The sequence below is a fragment of the Diabrotica virgifera genome, chromosome 2 (assembly GCF_917563875.1).
Source record: "Diabrotica virgifera virgifera chromosome 2, PGI_DIABVI_V3a".
Classification (NCBI taxonomy): Eukaryota; Metazoa; Arthropoda; class Insecta; order Coleoptera; family Chrysomelidae; genus Diabrotica; species Diabrotica virgifera.
In genome coordinates, this window is record NC_065444.1 from 38388766 (window position 1) to 38403839 (window position 15074).

General features: G+C 33.5%; 1 protein-coding gene across 4 annotated transcripts in view; it reads left to right on the forward strand.

Annotated features, from left to right (window-relative positions):
- LOC114327680 (hamartin) overlaps positions 1–15074 on the forward strand; it is a 117254-nt gene that overhangs the window by 5997 nt on the left and 96183 nt on the right. For all 4 annotated transcript variants that reach the window (XM_050643606.1, XM_050643609.1, XM_050643607.1 and 1 more), the window contains exon 3: positions 7616–7733. In XM_050643606.1, coding sequence (XP_050499563.1) covers positions 7616–7733 — 118 coding nt within the window. The remainder of the gene's footprint in view (positions 1–7615; positions 7734–15074) is intronic.

A 15074-nucleotide genomic window follows, 5' to 3' on the forward strand; every position in this document is an offset into this window, starting at 1 on the left:
CAAACCTTAAATCTCCCAAACTTTAAAAAAGGTAATGGATGCAGTGTGTAAGTCTGTATGCCAGAGATAAAGGACACTATGTAACAAATTTGTAATTTTACAGGAGAAGCATTTTAAGTTTATATTTGTGTTTCTTTATTCACAGGATGTATGTTAATACACATTATGTCACAATTCCTTGTCTAATTTTTATTCTTCAGATTATTAACTTTCAAAATTTTATTATTTAAAACACAGATTGTGATACTAAACTTGATTTATTTTTAATAAAAAAAATTAAAACACCATGTAGTGGACATAGTGCTGTTTACCTCTTCAAGATCTTTTGGGTAATGGTACTAGATGTTTACTAAAAATGCATTATACAATGCTAAACTTTAATTTGTTTCTCCTTCATGACAAACATTACAGGGAACAGTGTAATACTTTACTCTGTTTGTTTAATACTGGATTTATTTTGTAACCTTCAACCATATGGGCACCATGTCCACATGGTGACCTCTGCCTCTAAACAAAATGTGACATGATACTTTTTATAAAGTGCTTATCTTTGTTATTTTATAAAGTAGGACATAGTGCTTTATACTTCTGTGTGGAGAATTAAAAGTTTATTATAACTGCAGTATAATCCCAATATTGACAAAAATGGACATAGTGCCCTTTACCTCCGGCATACAGAAGTATTTACACAAAATTATATTGCTACTTCAAATAGTCTGATTTCTGTTGTAAAATAAGTCTTGCATATTTTATTTTTGTACAAGTTTTCTAATAACACACCCATACTTTCATATATTTTTTTCTGAAGCGTTTGGTCTCTATTTTTGAAGTGATTAATTCTTATTGCTCAGTATGTATGTGCCACGTGCCGTTTTTTTAAGTTTCGACTGGAAATAATTTTTTTAAGAGAAATATTGTACAAGATACAAAATGTTAATATTTTTTCTTTATAGGGATTTTATATGCATATATTTCCCACGTCTCTTTATGAATATATTGGCTTTTTTAGATGATGCAATAATCTAAGGTTTTACTGTATATCAAGCTGAGAAATCCAAGTTTTGCTTTTAAAAAACTGATGTAACATCAAACCTTTATTTACTTTAATATTTACTAAGCATTAAATATCTTTATCTTTAATTGGTTCACTTTTTTACAGCTAAATACTATTTGAATTGTTTGTTTATTCTGATAGTAGGGTTTGGATCTAAAAAATACATTTTTTGTTTGTGAAAAATTTTTGGTATACAATTTTTGATATTTGGTCTAAACATACAGAACTTGTATGAATACACCATAATGTATTATTCTCCTAGATTATCTAGATGATTTAATTTACATATTTCTTACTACATTCCTCTGTACTTTTATTGTTAGAAACCTTTAATGTTGCACCCCACCAGTTTTAGTCAAAATGGTTCTCAATGGATATCTCACTTTATTATTTATAAATATGACTCAATGTTTATGCCATTGTTATGTGTTTTATTCAAAGGGCCTAGCCGGGTAAGATGATGAAATATGCCCCAACTCGATTCGAATTATATATAGGTCAGCATTTAGCACATATAGAGAAACTCACTTTCTGAAATTTTTAGCCCCCTAGGTGGTCACTTGACCCACCTAGAGCCTAATTAGGCTTTTTATGGCTTTTTAGGAAGGAATAATTTCGTTATTTCGTAAACCCGTGAGGCTAAGGAAAAATCCTGAAATAGATCGATTTTTATTCTTAAATTCGATCTTCTGTTATATATGTCATACTAGTGACGTCATCCATCTGGGCGTGATGACGTAATCGATGATTTTTTTAAATGAGAATAGGGGTCGTGTGCTAGCTCATTTGAAAGGTTATTTAATTCTCTATTTAGTAATATAAACAATTACATAATTATTTATACAAGGTGTCCAAAAACTTTTTTTAATTTAAATTATTTGACAAAAAAAGAAGAATGTATGTAATTTATTTAATTTAAAATGCATTTTACTGTTGCCCGAAAACAGAAAAAATGTTTATATCACAAATAAACATTGATTTTCGCTTAAATTAAATGTTCAAACTTCCAAGAGGCAGATAAGACAGGACTCGAGTTCTCTGAAAAGGCCATTTTTATTTAATGTGGTTATTGTATTTCCGAAAAAATGTATTTTTAAGGGGTTTTTTCATGATGAATTCTGAAGGGAGCTTTTTTGTCGGGGCTATTTTGTCGGGGCCATTTTGTCGGCGGGCTATTATTCCGCGGCTATTTTGTCTACAGGCTATTTTGTCGGAGCTATTTTGTGTGCGGGATATTATGTCGGGGCTATTTTGTCGGAGCTTTTTCGACAGGGCTATTTTGACGGGGTACCACTGCAAGGATATTTACGTGTTTTCATAGTTAATATTTGCATTTCCAATTTAATAGCAACATTTAACACTTTTAGCTCTGTGCCGATATCAGATATTTGTCTCAATGTGCTCGAATTAAAAATACGTAACGTAATTTTTGTTTTTAGGTTATTATGCAGACAATCAGTTTTTTGCCTCTCCTGTAAAATTGTAATTTAATGAGATACGAGGTTTTCACACTAAGCCATCGATATGTCAGTGGCGTACTATCTTTTTTTCTTTAAAAAGTTCACACCATTACCAGTATGCGCGCCAATGATGAATATAAAATTCTTAATTGTATGTCAAAAAATGCACAATAACTATCTCTTAAAACCTGCCAAATTTTGTTACAATGTTGCAGTAGTTTCGGCAAAATCATAAAAAATGTGTAAAATTTTGCTGTCTTCAACCCTGTATCTTGAAAACGGATGGCATTATAAAAATTTTTTATCAAGCAAACCCCAATTGGTTTTTAGTTTTTTATCTATACTAGTAAAGGTGTTACCTTTTTTTAAACGCCATGTATAAAAATGTATCAAAAAGCAAAAAAAAAAACAAAAAATGCGGTTTTTATTTTTAAAAGTATGTACGTTTCACCAATTTTAAAAATCTGAAAAAATTCAGGGTGAAACATTTTGCAAAAATACACGTTATAAATTTTTTTCGTGAAAACGAATGTCTTAGTTATTTTTTTATACTCATTTAAAATTTTAAAATCGTCCTAAAATTTAAATTTCCCGCCAAAAGTTAAAAAAATTTTTTCGGACAGAACTGTTTGAAGCTTACAACTTTTTTATTTAAAGTTTTTTGGCTAGCTCTTAATGCGGCTGAGATAAAAAATAAAAACATAAAAAGCCTAATTAGGCTCTAGGTGGGTCATGTGACCACCTAGGGGGCTAAAAATTTCAGAAAGTGAGTTTCTCTGTATGTGCTAAATGGTGACCTATATGGAATTCGAATCGAGTTGGGGGCATTTTTCATCATCTTACCCGGCTAGGCCCTTTAAGTAAAATCTAGCAGCACCATCTTCTTTAAGTGCCGACTCCCAATCGGAGGTTGGTTATCATCATCACTATCTTTACTCTATTTACCGCTGCTCTGAAGAGTTCTATAAAACTGCATTTAAACCAGTCCCTTAAATTCTTCAACCCTGACACTCTCCTTCTCCCTATACTCCTTCTGTCTCTTATCTTTTCCTGTATTATCAGTCTTAGCATTCGGTGCCGCCCAAAATCCCGACAGCCAAAATCCCGACGGCCAAAACACCGACACGCCAGAATCCCGACACGCCAGAATCCCGACAGGCCAAAATACCGACATGCAACAATCCTCGCATAAGTAAAAATTCCGACTACATTTTGAATATTTATTGTTTCCTTTTCAAAATATCAAAAACAGATGGCCATAAACAAAAAACAAGAAATAAATGTTAAAAACAAACTTATCAAACCTGTCGGGATTCTGGCCTGTCGGGATTTTGGCCTGTCGGGATTCTGGCGTGTCGGGATTTTGGCCGTCGGGGTTGTGGCTGTTGGGATTTTGGCTGTCGGGATTTTGGGGTAGACCCCTTAGCATTTCACATCGCTGTCAACTCGTTACTAGTCCCAGATATTATAACTTTCTTTTCTTGAAGTTATTCTTCTTTAGGCGCGATTAAGAGTAAAATTTTTCATAAATCTGCGCGCATGCGCACACAGACAGTATGTAGTTCGTTTCTAAACTTTCAAGATAGTATCTGTATCAGCGCAAATAAGTCATTAAAAGAATATATTAGTGTTTTTAGTAAATGTATTATTTATTATAATTTTTGTGTCTTTGAATTTCTCTTCTTCTGTAGTAAGATAATAAAATATGTAGGTATAACATTTTTATCACGATACCACTCAATCTATTTGTCACCGTGTTGTGTAATTATATCCGAAACTTACGTGTCAATTACAGGAGACTCGGTGGTCTAGTTGTTTAGCGTTCGGTCAGAGATCGAAAGGTCCCGGGTTTCAATCCTGGACGATTTATTTTTTTTAATTTTTGGTTGTTTTAATAAAAAATTTTTGAAAGTGGTAGATAAGAAAGCTAGTTTAATAATTAAATAGAATACAAATAACCTGTTAAGTATATTTACTTCATTAAAATTATATAATAGAAGAATAACTTCTTACGTGCGTACAAAGTACACACACATTCTTTTTTTTATTTAGAAAGTACAGCCGCATCCACCTTGATGGTGATTAGCGGCGGCTACAGAAAACAATGCTAAATTCTATAAAATATTCCTGTGGATTTTAGAACTTTTATAATATTGGCCGTTGAACAATTAGTGCCCAATAAATTACTTATACAGTTCGGTATGTTGAACATGGCGCGATAATTGGCAAAACGGGGGCATACAATTAACAAGTGATTAACAGTAAATTGTACATTACATATTTCACATACAGGTGGATCGCTTTTAGACAGTAAATATGAATGATTAAGTCTCATGTGTCCAATTCTCAATCGAGTTATCACCAACTGTTCTCTTCTGTTACGAGTTGATGGTTCCCAGGCTGTAATGTCATTTTTAATTAGTCTCAGTGACGTTTGAGACGATTGCCATTCGTTTTTCCACTTGCACAAAACACGATTCTTAATGTAAGCTTTTATATCACACACATCTTTTTCTATATCGGCACATACGGCAATTTCACTCGCGCACTGGTCAGCTTTTTCGTTGCCTGCAATGCCAATGTGGGATGGTATCCATATAAATCTGATTCGTCTAGCGTTTTCTTGAGCCTGCATCAGTTCGAATTTAATGTGTTTCCCCATAGGACCTTTAGGATAGATCTGTTTAAGGGTTTGAAGAGCGCTTAGTGAGTCACTTAAGATAACTGAATTAGAAATGTCATTAGAATTGATATGCATGATAGCTTTGAGCACTGCATAGAGCTCAGCAGAGAAAATCGAGAAGTAGGATGGGAGACGAAATTGATAAGTATTGCTTGGGGTAACGAAGGCAGCACCTACTCCTTTCTCACACTTTGATGCGTCTGTAAAGATTTTGTAACAATACTCATAATTCTCTTTGAGAACTAAATCTAGATGGTGTTGGATCTCTGCATGACTATTAATATGTTTGTCAAATTGGGTTAGCGCAGCATTTATATTGGGAGTATTAATTAACTAAGGTGAGGGGTTTTTATTATTGATTGGAAGAATATCTGGGAATTCGACGTCGAGACATCTCAGGTAACACCGTACTCGCTCGTAGTAAGGTTTGTGTTTAGTACTATTGGTAAAGAGATTTATAAATTTATTAGCGATTGTGTTATTGAAAAGAGGTTTGTTGACGTTTTAAGCTATTGACGTTGCATGTGGCAGAGTTAAGGAAATTCGTCGATGATATAAGGAAGGCTCTCCACTTTCACTATATAAACTTTCTACAGGTGGTGTTCGGAATGCACCAAGAGATAGTCTAAGAGCTGTATTGTGTATAGAGTCTAGTTGTTTCAATAATGTGGGGGATGCAGAGGCGTAGGCAATTGATCCATAATCTAGTTTTGATCTTATTAACATTCTGTAGATAGTTAGCAGGGTGGAGCGATCAGAGCCCCAATATCTATTTGACAATGTTCTCATTAGATTAAGTTTCTTATTACAAGTCAATACTAACTGCCTAATGTGTTCTTTCCAAGTAAGTTTTTTATCAAACCACATAAATAAGAATTTCACACATGGTTTGAATGAAAGCGGTGTATTGAAAAATTTGAGATTAGGATTATTTGTAAGGTTCTTTTTAGAGAACACCGTAACTACGGTTTTTGTAACTGAGAATTGAAAGCCTGTATCGCGAGACCATTCTTCGAGATTGTGTAAAAAACTTTGGAAAACTGTTGAAATTAAATTGATATCCTTGCCTTTTACGTAAACGTCCAAGTCATGTGCATATAAGCGTGCTTTTAAAGGTTTCATGAGGTTTCTGATTATCATTAATGGCGATTAAGAAGAGTGTAGGGCTGATAATTGAGCCTTGGGAATGCCATTTTCTTCCTCTTGTTTTTCGGAATAGTGGCTGTTAATTCTTACACGAAACGACCTATTCTCTAGAAAGTTCTTAATATAGTGAAGACAATTTCCACGAATATTCCACTACTGTAACTTTCTTAAGATGTTGTATCTCCAGCATGTATTAAACGCTCTTCTTAAGGTGATACAGTAGCGATCAACAGGTAGCCAAAACGCGTTCCAAGATTGCGGCTGTAATTTTGAATATTTTTTCGAGATATTTGGCACACGTATTCGTAATATAATAAAGAATGGCGGTACAGAGCCCAATTTGAAAAATATATTAATATGTGGAAATTACTCTGTAATTAAATACAATATTAAAAAAACGAGCCTGTACCGCCATTAAGAATAACAAAAAAATACACTTTCTTCAAATAATTTTTTTTATCCGATGTCTAGATTTTGTGTCATTTTGGAACTACTAATGAAATAAAAAATTTAAGTAGTTCCAAAATGACACAAAATCTAGGCATCGGATAAAAAAGTTTATTTGAAGAAAGTGTATTTTTTTGATCTTCTTAACGGCGGTACAGGCTCGTTTTTTTAATATTGTATTTAATTACAGAGTAATTTCCACATATTAATATATTTTTCAAATTGGGCTCTGTACCGCCATTCTTTATTATATTACGAATACGTTTGCCAAATATCTCGTAAAAATATTCAAAATTACAGCCGCAATCTTGGAACGCGTTTTCGCTACCTGTTGATCGCTACTGTTTCCTCTTAAGTCAAAAAATACTGCAATACAATGTTGTTTCGTTGCCAGGGATTCGTGAGTATCACTTTCCAGATCTAATATGTTGTCTATCCCAGATCGGTTTTGTCGAAAGCCGGTTCATTTATAAGTAAGTTTGAACTTTCTAGCTGCCATATCAGCCTTGCGTTGATCATTTTTTCTAATAGCTTGCCCATTGCACAAGTTAGGCTTATTGGTCTATAAGAATCAGGATCTAAACGAGATTTTTGGCTTTTGAGAAATGGAAGAATAATAGATTTTGACCAAACAGATGGGTGTTAAAGCCGTTGCCAGATAAAGTTAAATAATCGGAGCAAGTAATTTTTAGCAGAAGTGGGTAACTTTCTTATTTTTATTGTGTTTATGTTACAGCACATAAATTATTTTATATTCCACTCATTTTATAATATTCTTTTAGTTGAAATTTAATGATTTATTAAAGATGTTATAATTTCTTACAGTTAATGAACCATGGCTCTTAAATGGATTGTACGAATATTATTTAAGCACCAGTTCGCCTCGAGCTATGGAAATTTTGGTCAATATCAAGGAACCCCACCATATATATTTGTTTGATAGGTAAGAAAAACCTTTTTCATTTCATTTATATTCATAAACAATTTTTATCACATCTAGAAATCGTTTCTTTGTTAATTTAACACATTAAAATATTTCTATATTTATTTTTTTGTACTACTGTCATGTGATTTGGCACTATATGACGATATCTACATATAGCGATACGCTTTAATTACTATTTTTGCTAATTTTATTTTCTTAATTTTTAATAACTTTTCTCAAAACGAAACAACATTAGTCATTTAAAATTCAGATGTAATACACAAACCATATGCCAACAAGGGCCATTGATTTCGAGAAACGAAAATGTATCCCTAAACAGATTGTATAAAATTAATGTTTTTTTCAAGGAAACACTAATTGATTATGATGCCAGATTGCCACACTCTTCATGTCAACTTCTTAAAATACAAAAAGGTTGACAAACCAGTTGACATAATAGTTGGTGGTCCGGCAAGTCAGTTTCTACACAGCATGCGAACGATTCCGACACACCCTCGCTTTCGCTAACAATACCCTTTCGAGATAATAAGCAAAACACGTTTGTTTACCCAAAATAAATAAATATTTACTGTTCGTTGTTACACTTATTTTTAATTAATTCCGGACATTTTTTATTAACACACACCACCGGAATATACGTTATTCTGTGAATTACTGTTAAAGCACATGATAATTTGAAATAAACAAAATTTGTTAATTTGTTCATTGGTCAAGATGAAGAAAAAATAGAATAAGTATTATTGAAATTGTTTTGATAATAAATTTGATTTAAGTGCCATCATAAGTGCCTTCCTTGGTTCTTAAAACTTTTTGAAGTTATACTTCTTTAGACGCGATTGAGAGTAAAATTTCATAATACTGCGCGCATGCGCACACAGACAGTATGGCGTTTAGTTGCTAAATCTTTCAAGTTATGTACAGTCCGTCTAATTTACTTACCGTTGCACGTCATTATCTACGCCAGAGATCTAAGTTGACATAGTTGCCTAAGTATAAAAAATCCTGAATCCATTTTAAATCAAATAGATCACATAATTATTGTAAACGTGGATTATACAACAAAACAAATTAATATTCAATGTAAGTAAATAAAAACTTAAGAAATGGAGAACAATAATTAAGTTATAATCATTTAAGATTTGCAGTGCAAGCGTTTTTCTTTGCTTATAACTTTAAAACGATTCGTTTTGGAACATAGTCGTAGAGAAATAAAATAAAGATACAGTAAAACCTCGATAACTCGGATTAATCGGGACCGCGGCCGATCCGGGTTATCGAAAATCCTGGTTAGCCGGAGTATATGGTAAAAATTAATAAAATACGGTATACTTACAGATAAACTCCAATATAATTACAAAAACATGAAACACATATGCACAGTACACATCTAAATTACGTATAGAGTGTAGAGTATTGTTTATTTCTTGGTAAAAAACTCAGTCATACTGCAGATGTAGCGACACCATATGATGCCTCAATAAATTGATTTTAAAGATTCGTCTTTATCAATCCTACCTAATGCTTCTAGTTTCTTTTCCATTGTCATCGACATCCGGATCAACTGTTAGGCAAAAAATTCGTGTTCTACGAGTCAATATACATAAAAAAACTTGGGTAAGTCCATCTAAATAAAGGAGCCCGTAGCACCCCCTCCTGCACACAGCACTAATTTGTTTATAAGCCAAAAAACTGTTTATCAACTTTAAAACATTCCCGAGGTTGCTTAAATAATCCGATTTCAATTCTGTAAAGTGCATTAGATAGGTGGAATGCTTCTTTATATGTAAAAAAATTGACAAATCTTTGTATGTTCTAGTTTTTGTTGTGCAAGATTTTAAAAAAATTTAATTTAAAAAAAAAGTTTAGATTCCAAAATTATTATGCAAAATCTAGTAAGTCAATTTTAATGAAATTTGGTGGACGGTTTTAGCACATTACAAAAATTTTCTAAGCGAATTAGGAAGGTTCCAAGTGTAACTAAGTGATGGAAAAACATTGAATAAGGACAGGCTTGTTTTGCCCCCTTATTTGATATTTATTGCTACTTTGCAGCAAGGGTGTTAAATTAAGACATTTTTAACCAATCGTATCTGATAGAAAATTTCATTATCTTTGTTTTATTCCTGTACGGCTTTGTTCCAAAATGAATCGTTTTAAAGTTATAAGCAAAGAAAGTAGAAAAAAAAAACGATTTGAAATTTTTTAATATTTAATTTTTTTTTATTAATGTTCCGGGCATATTTGAGAAGGAGCATAAGTCAATTATTATTAACGAAGTTATCACCTAACTTTATCCGCAAAAATCCGAATGCCACCTCTCTTCTTCTTCTTCTTAAGGTGCCGAGACCGCTTGTCGATCGTTGGCTCTCATGTTGTGCAGCATATTAACAATCATTGTCTTATTTACAGCCGCACGAAATAGTTCAGTGCTAGTTTTCCCAAACCATTGGCGTAGGTTTTTAAGCCAAGAAGTTGTACGGCGGCCCACACTTCTTTTTCCCATTATTTTACCTTGCATGACAAGGTGAAGTATGTCATATTTTTCTGGGTGACGCATTATATGACCAAAGTATTCCAATTTGCGCCTTTTAACCGTGTTCACTACTTCGCAACTTTTATTCAAACGTTGCAAAACCCTTTCGTTTGTGACTCTTTCTACCCAACTGATCTTCAGAATACGGCGGTAGACCCACATTTCAAATGCTTCTAGGTTTTTTAAAAGCGATTCTGTCAGTGTCCATGCTTCAACCCCGTAAAGTAGTACTGGGAATATATAACATCGGACCATTCTTATGCGAAGTTCCAAATTTAGATCATGACTGCACAGGATTTTCTTAAATTTCATAAAACTTGTTCTTGCTTTGGCAATTCTACTTTTTATTTCTGTACTAGGGTTCCAGCTTTCATTAATATGAGTACCCAGATATACAAGATTACTTACTCGTTCAATTGAGTCATTACCGATTGTTACGTTATAGTTATTATTATTTACGGCTGCCTGTTTACTAATAACCATAAACTTTGTTTTTCTTGCGTTGAGTTTGAGTCCATATATCGCGCAGAATGCCACCATTCGATTCAATAACGCTTGAAGATGTTCAATTGATCCAGTCAGCAACAAGGTGTCATCTGCGTATCTGATATTGTTCATAAGCATACCATTAATGAGTATTCCCTCTTTTGCGTTTTCCAAGACTTCATTTAAGATTGTTTCAGCGTAAAGATTAAACAACATTGGTGACAATATACAGCCTTGTCGAACTCCGCGCTTGATTTTTACTTCTTCAGAGCACTGATTCGCAACCCTAATACATGCAGCCTGGCCCCAATACAAATTTGCGATTATTCTAATGTCCCTACCGTCCAGACCGGTAGTTTTGAGAATATGTAGCATTTTTTCATGGCGAACTTTATCAAAGGCCTTTTCAAAATCAATCGCGCACATGAAAACGTCATGATTTACATCTCTGCATCTCTGAATTAAAACTTGGGTTGCGAATAGTGCATCACGCGTTCCAAGGCCACAGCGAAAACCGAATTGAGTACTTGAGATTCTTTCCTCAATTTTTCTATATGTTCTTTGATGAATGATTCTAAGAAACGTTTTCAATACATGACTCATTAGGCTGATGGTGCGATAGTCGCTGCATTTTGTGGCTCTGTGTTTTTTTGGTAGTACAACAAATGAGGATTTAAGCCAATCTTTAGGAATTTTTCCGCTTTCATAGATTAAGTTGAACAATTTCGTAAGTATCTTAATGCCCTCGACACCTAAAAGCTTTAGTGTTTCTACGTAAATCCCATCTGGTCCGATCGCCTTCCCGTTTTTTGCGTTCTTTATAGCGTATTGCACTTCTTCCTTAGATATTGGAGGACCGCTTATGTCATTTAGCGTTTCTAGTTCGCTTCTTTCATCATCGAATAATTCCTTTATATATTCTGCCACCTCTCACATCCACCTAAAAACAGATCCTTCTTAGTCTATAAGTTTATCATTGTCAGTTACTCAAACAAAACAAGGTATCTGTCCTTGTAAAAAAAGTTCTTATCTGAGAACAATACAAGTAACAATCTTTTTTCTTTGATTACCTTTCCCATACTGTATTCTCTTGCAGTGTTTAGTAATTTTCTTCTTCTCAATTTGGCACTGAATTTAGCATTGTCATTCCTTATTATTTTTATGAGTTATTGTAGATGTTCATATCATACCTTTAGTAAATATCATCCTAGTGCCTTTTATTTTCTTCAAAATCTTGCTTAAAACTCAAACTTACCCCACACAAGTTGACAATACTCTTGATGACATAAACTTGTTCTGACGTCTGTTAAATAAATATAATTTTGAAAAATATAATGCATACACAATAGTTCAAATGTGTTCTTCTCCAGTGAACTACAGTGAAGAACCTTGTGTCTATTGGCTGGATTTTGGAAATGATATACTAAATATTCTTAATTATTGGATAGCTGTGTATATCTGACTTGTTGTTGTGGCAAAATGATTCATCTTGGGATCGCTGGAATCTCTGTCACAGTACCTCTAGTAAAACGAGTCATCATCATCATCACCCCAGTCCTTTGCGTCCACTGCTGGACATGGGACTCCCTAATTTTTGTTCATTCTGCTCTATGTTGAGCACTTTGCATCCAATCTCGTGAGTAGGGGAGTTTTCCGCTACTTCTTTTGTCTAATCTCGGCCTCCACTCAAGTAATCTCTTCGCCCACCTTTCATCACTGATTCAGGGGACGTGTCCGGCCCAGTTCCATTTCAGTGTGGCAATTTAGGAAATTACATCGGTAACTCCTGTTCTTCGTCTTAAGTCTTCATTTCTAACTCGGTAACGAAGCGATATAGTCAGCATTGACCTTTATAGAATAATATAGAATAGAAATATGCTTTATTGTCACTGAAAATACAAATTTTATGGACAAAGCTTAATTAAAGTCAGAAAAAATAAATAAATAATATCTAACAATAACAATAACAAATACAATTTTCTGAAATTTGATAAATCGTCAATATAAAAAAAAATATACTTAAATACAAAATATAAGTTAATAAAGTAAAGAAAAAAAAACAAAATCGATATATTGCAACAATTTATAGAAATTGCAAAGTGAATATACAACAAAGTAAACTATTTATAGACATAGGAACTAATAAGTTTAAGCTGCTGCATGTGACACCCAAATATAGATAAGTTTGGTTACTTGTACATTACTGTAATTTCTTAGTTAGTCATTAAGAAACTCTTCTACTGAATAATATGGTCTTTTAGATAGATGAGCTTTTGTCATTTTACGGAACTTGGGGAAAGATGTTGCAGATTTGAGTTGTAAAGGAAGATGGTTGTATAGTTTTTTTGCGGAATATAATATAGATTTCTTTACTAACTCAGAGGACGGGATCGGTAAATAGACATCAAAATTTGAATTTCTGGTGGAGTAGTCATGACGAGGCCTTGCTGGAAAGACATGCATGTGTTTACGAATTAAGCAAACAGTTTCTAAAATATATAAAGATGTAAGGGTTAAAATGCCGTGATCTTTGAAGTAACTTCTGCAATGTGTTGTTCTTCTGAGGCCAAACAGATACCTTATTGCTCTTTTTTTTGTAATTTAAAAATAACATCTAATTGGCAGCTGTACTAGAACCCCAAAAAGGAAGACCATATCGAAGATGAGACTCGAACAAAGAAAAATATGTTAGTTTAGAAGATGCTAAATTGAGTTCTTTCGAAACAGATCTTATAGCATAGCAGGCTGAGGCGAGTTTCTTACTTAACAAATCGATATGAAGGGACCATTTGAGGTTGCTGTCTAAAAAAATACCAAGAAATTTTACAGAATCAACGGTAGAGATCTGGCTGTTATTAACAAGCAGGGGTTGAAGAGCACTTTTATAGGATAATGCTACTGTCTTATCCACGTTAAAAGAGAGTAAATTAGAGTCAGACCAGGTTTTTATCGTAAGCAAATCAGAAGTTATAGTTGCATGAAGAGATGCAATAGTTGAGTTGCTCCAAGTGATACTGGTATCATCAGCAAAAAGAAAAATGTTTCCATCGGTTTTTAAGTTAGTGATGTCATTTATAAAGATAAGGAACAGTAGAGGACCCAATACTGAACCTTGTGGTAGTCCACATACAATGTTTTTGAGACTAGAGTCAGTATCATTTGCTCTAACTAGTTGTTTCCTATTATTCAAGTAAGATTGGAACCAATTCAAAGAAATACCTCGAATCCCATAGATATTTAGTTTTTTAATCAAAATGTCGTGATTTACACAATCAAAAGCTTTGGCATAATCACAGAAAACAGTGGCAGTATAAAGATTATTGTTTAGTGCTTGGTAAACCTCATGAAACACAGAAAACAAGGCATCAGTGGTACATTTATTAGTTAAAAAGCCGAACTGATTTTGAAATAAGATGTTGTTATCAATGAGAAAGGACATAAGACGGGTTTTTATGAGTCTCTCAATAATTTTTGAAAGTACCGGTAGTAAGGCAATAGGTCTATAGTTGCAAGCATTAGATTTTTCACCACCCTTATGAAGGGGAATAATAATGGCTATCTTTAGGCACTCTGGGAATTTGCCTCTTTCAAAGGAATCATTAATTAGTGAGACGAGGTTTTCCAACACATTTTCTGTGAGATTTGAGAAGATTTTTATGGATAGTCCATCAGTACTACAGGATGATTTGCTTTTGATACTATTGATAGTTTGGATCAGTTCAGATATATCGATTGGTCTTAAAAAGAATGAATTCCATTTTTCTCTGAGCTATTTGCAGCATTTTAGAAGTTGTAGCTGTCAATGTCAAAGTTTCGGCACCATAGATCATCACAGGCAACACATTGCTCAAATGTTTTACGTTTTAAAGAAATTGGTATATCGCTTTTAAAGATGTCTTTAAGTTTTCCATAGGTAGGTATGGAGTAAAATGAGTACATTGTGTAAACATAATGGTAATAACATGCATTTGAACCATACTTTTAATTTGAGATCACTTTTTCATCGTCTAGATCAGGGGTCACCAATTAGCGGACCGCGGTCCGCATCCGGACCGTGAGCTACTTTTGTGGGGACCGCCATTAAATTCAGAATATAGCGTTTGGCAATTTTGAAAATGTTTGGCCATGAAATTGTACATATATTATGTTTGACTCGACTTATGTGTGCGAAGCCGCTTTATCAAGAATGGACTTTATTAAAAATCGGTACAGATCTCAGCTAACAGATGAATATCTCAACTCCCCAACGAGAATCAGTTGCACCAAACTCACTCCAAACTTCAGACAGGTTATACATAATAAAAAATGTCATTTTTCTC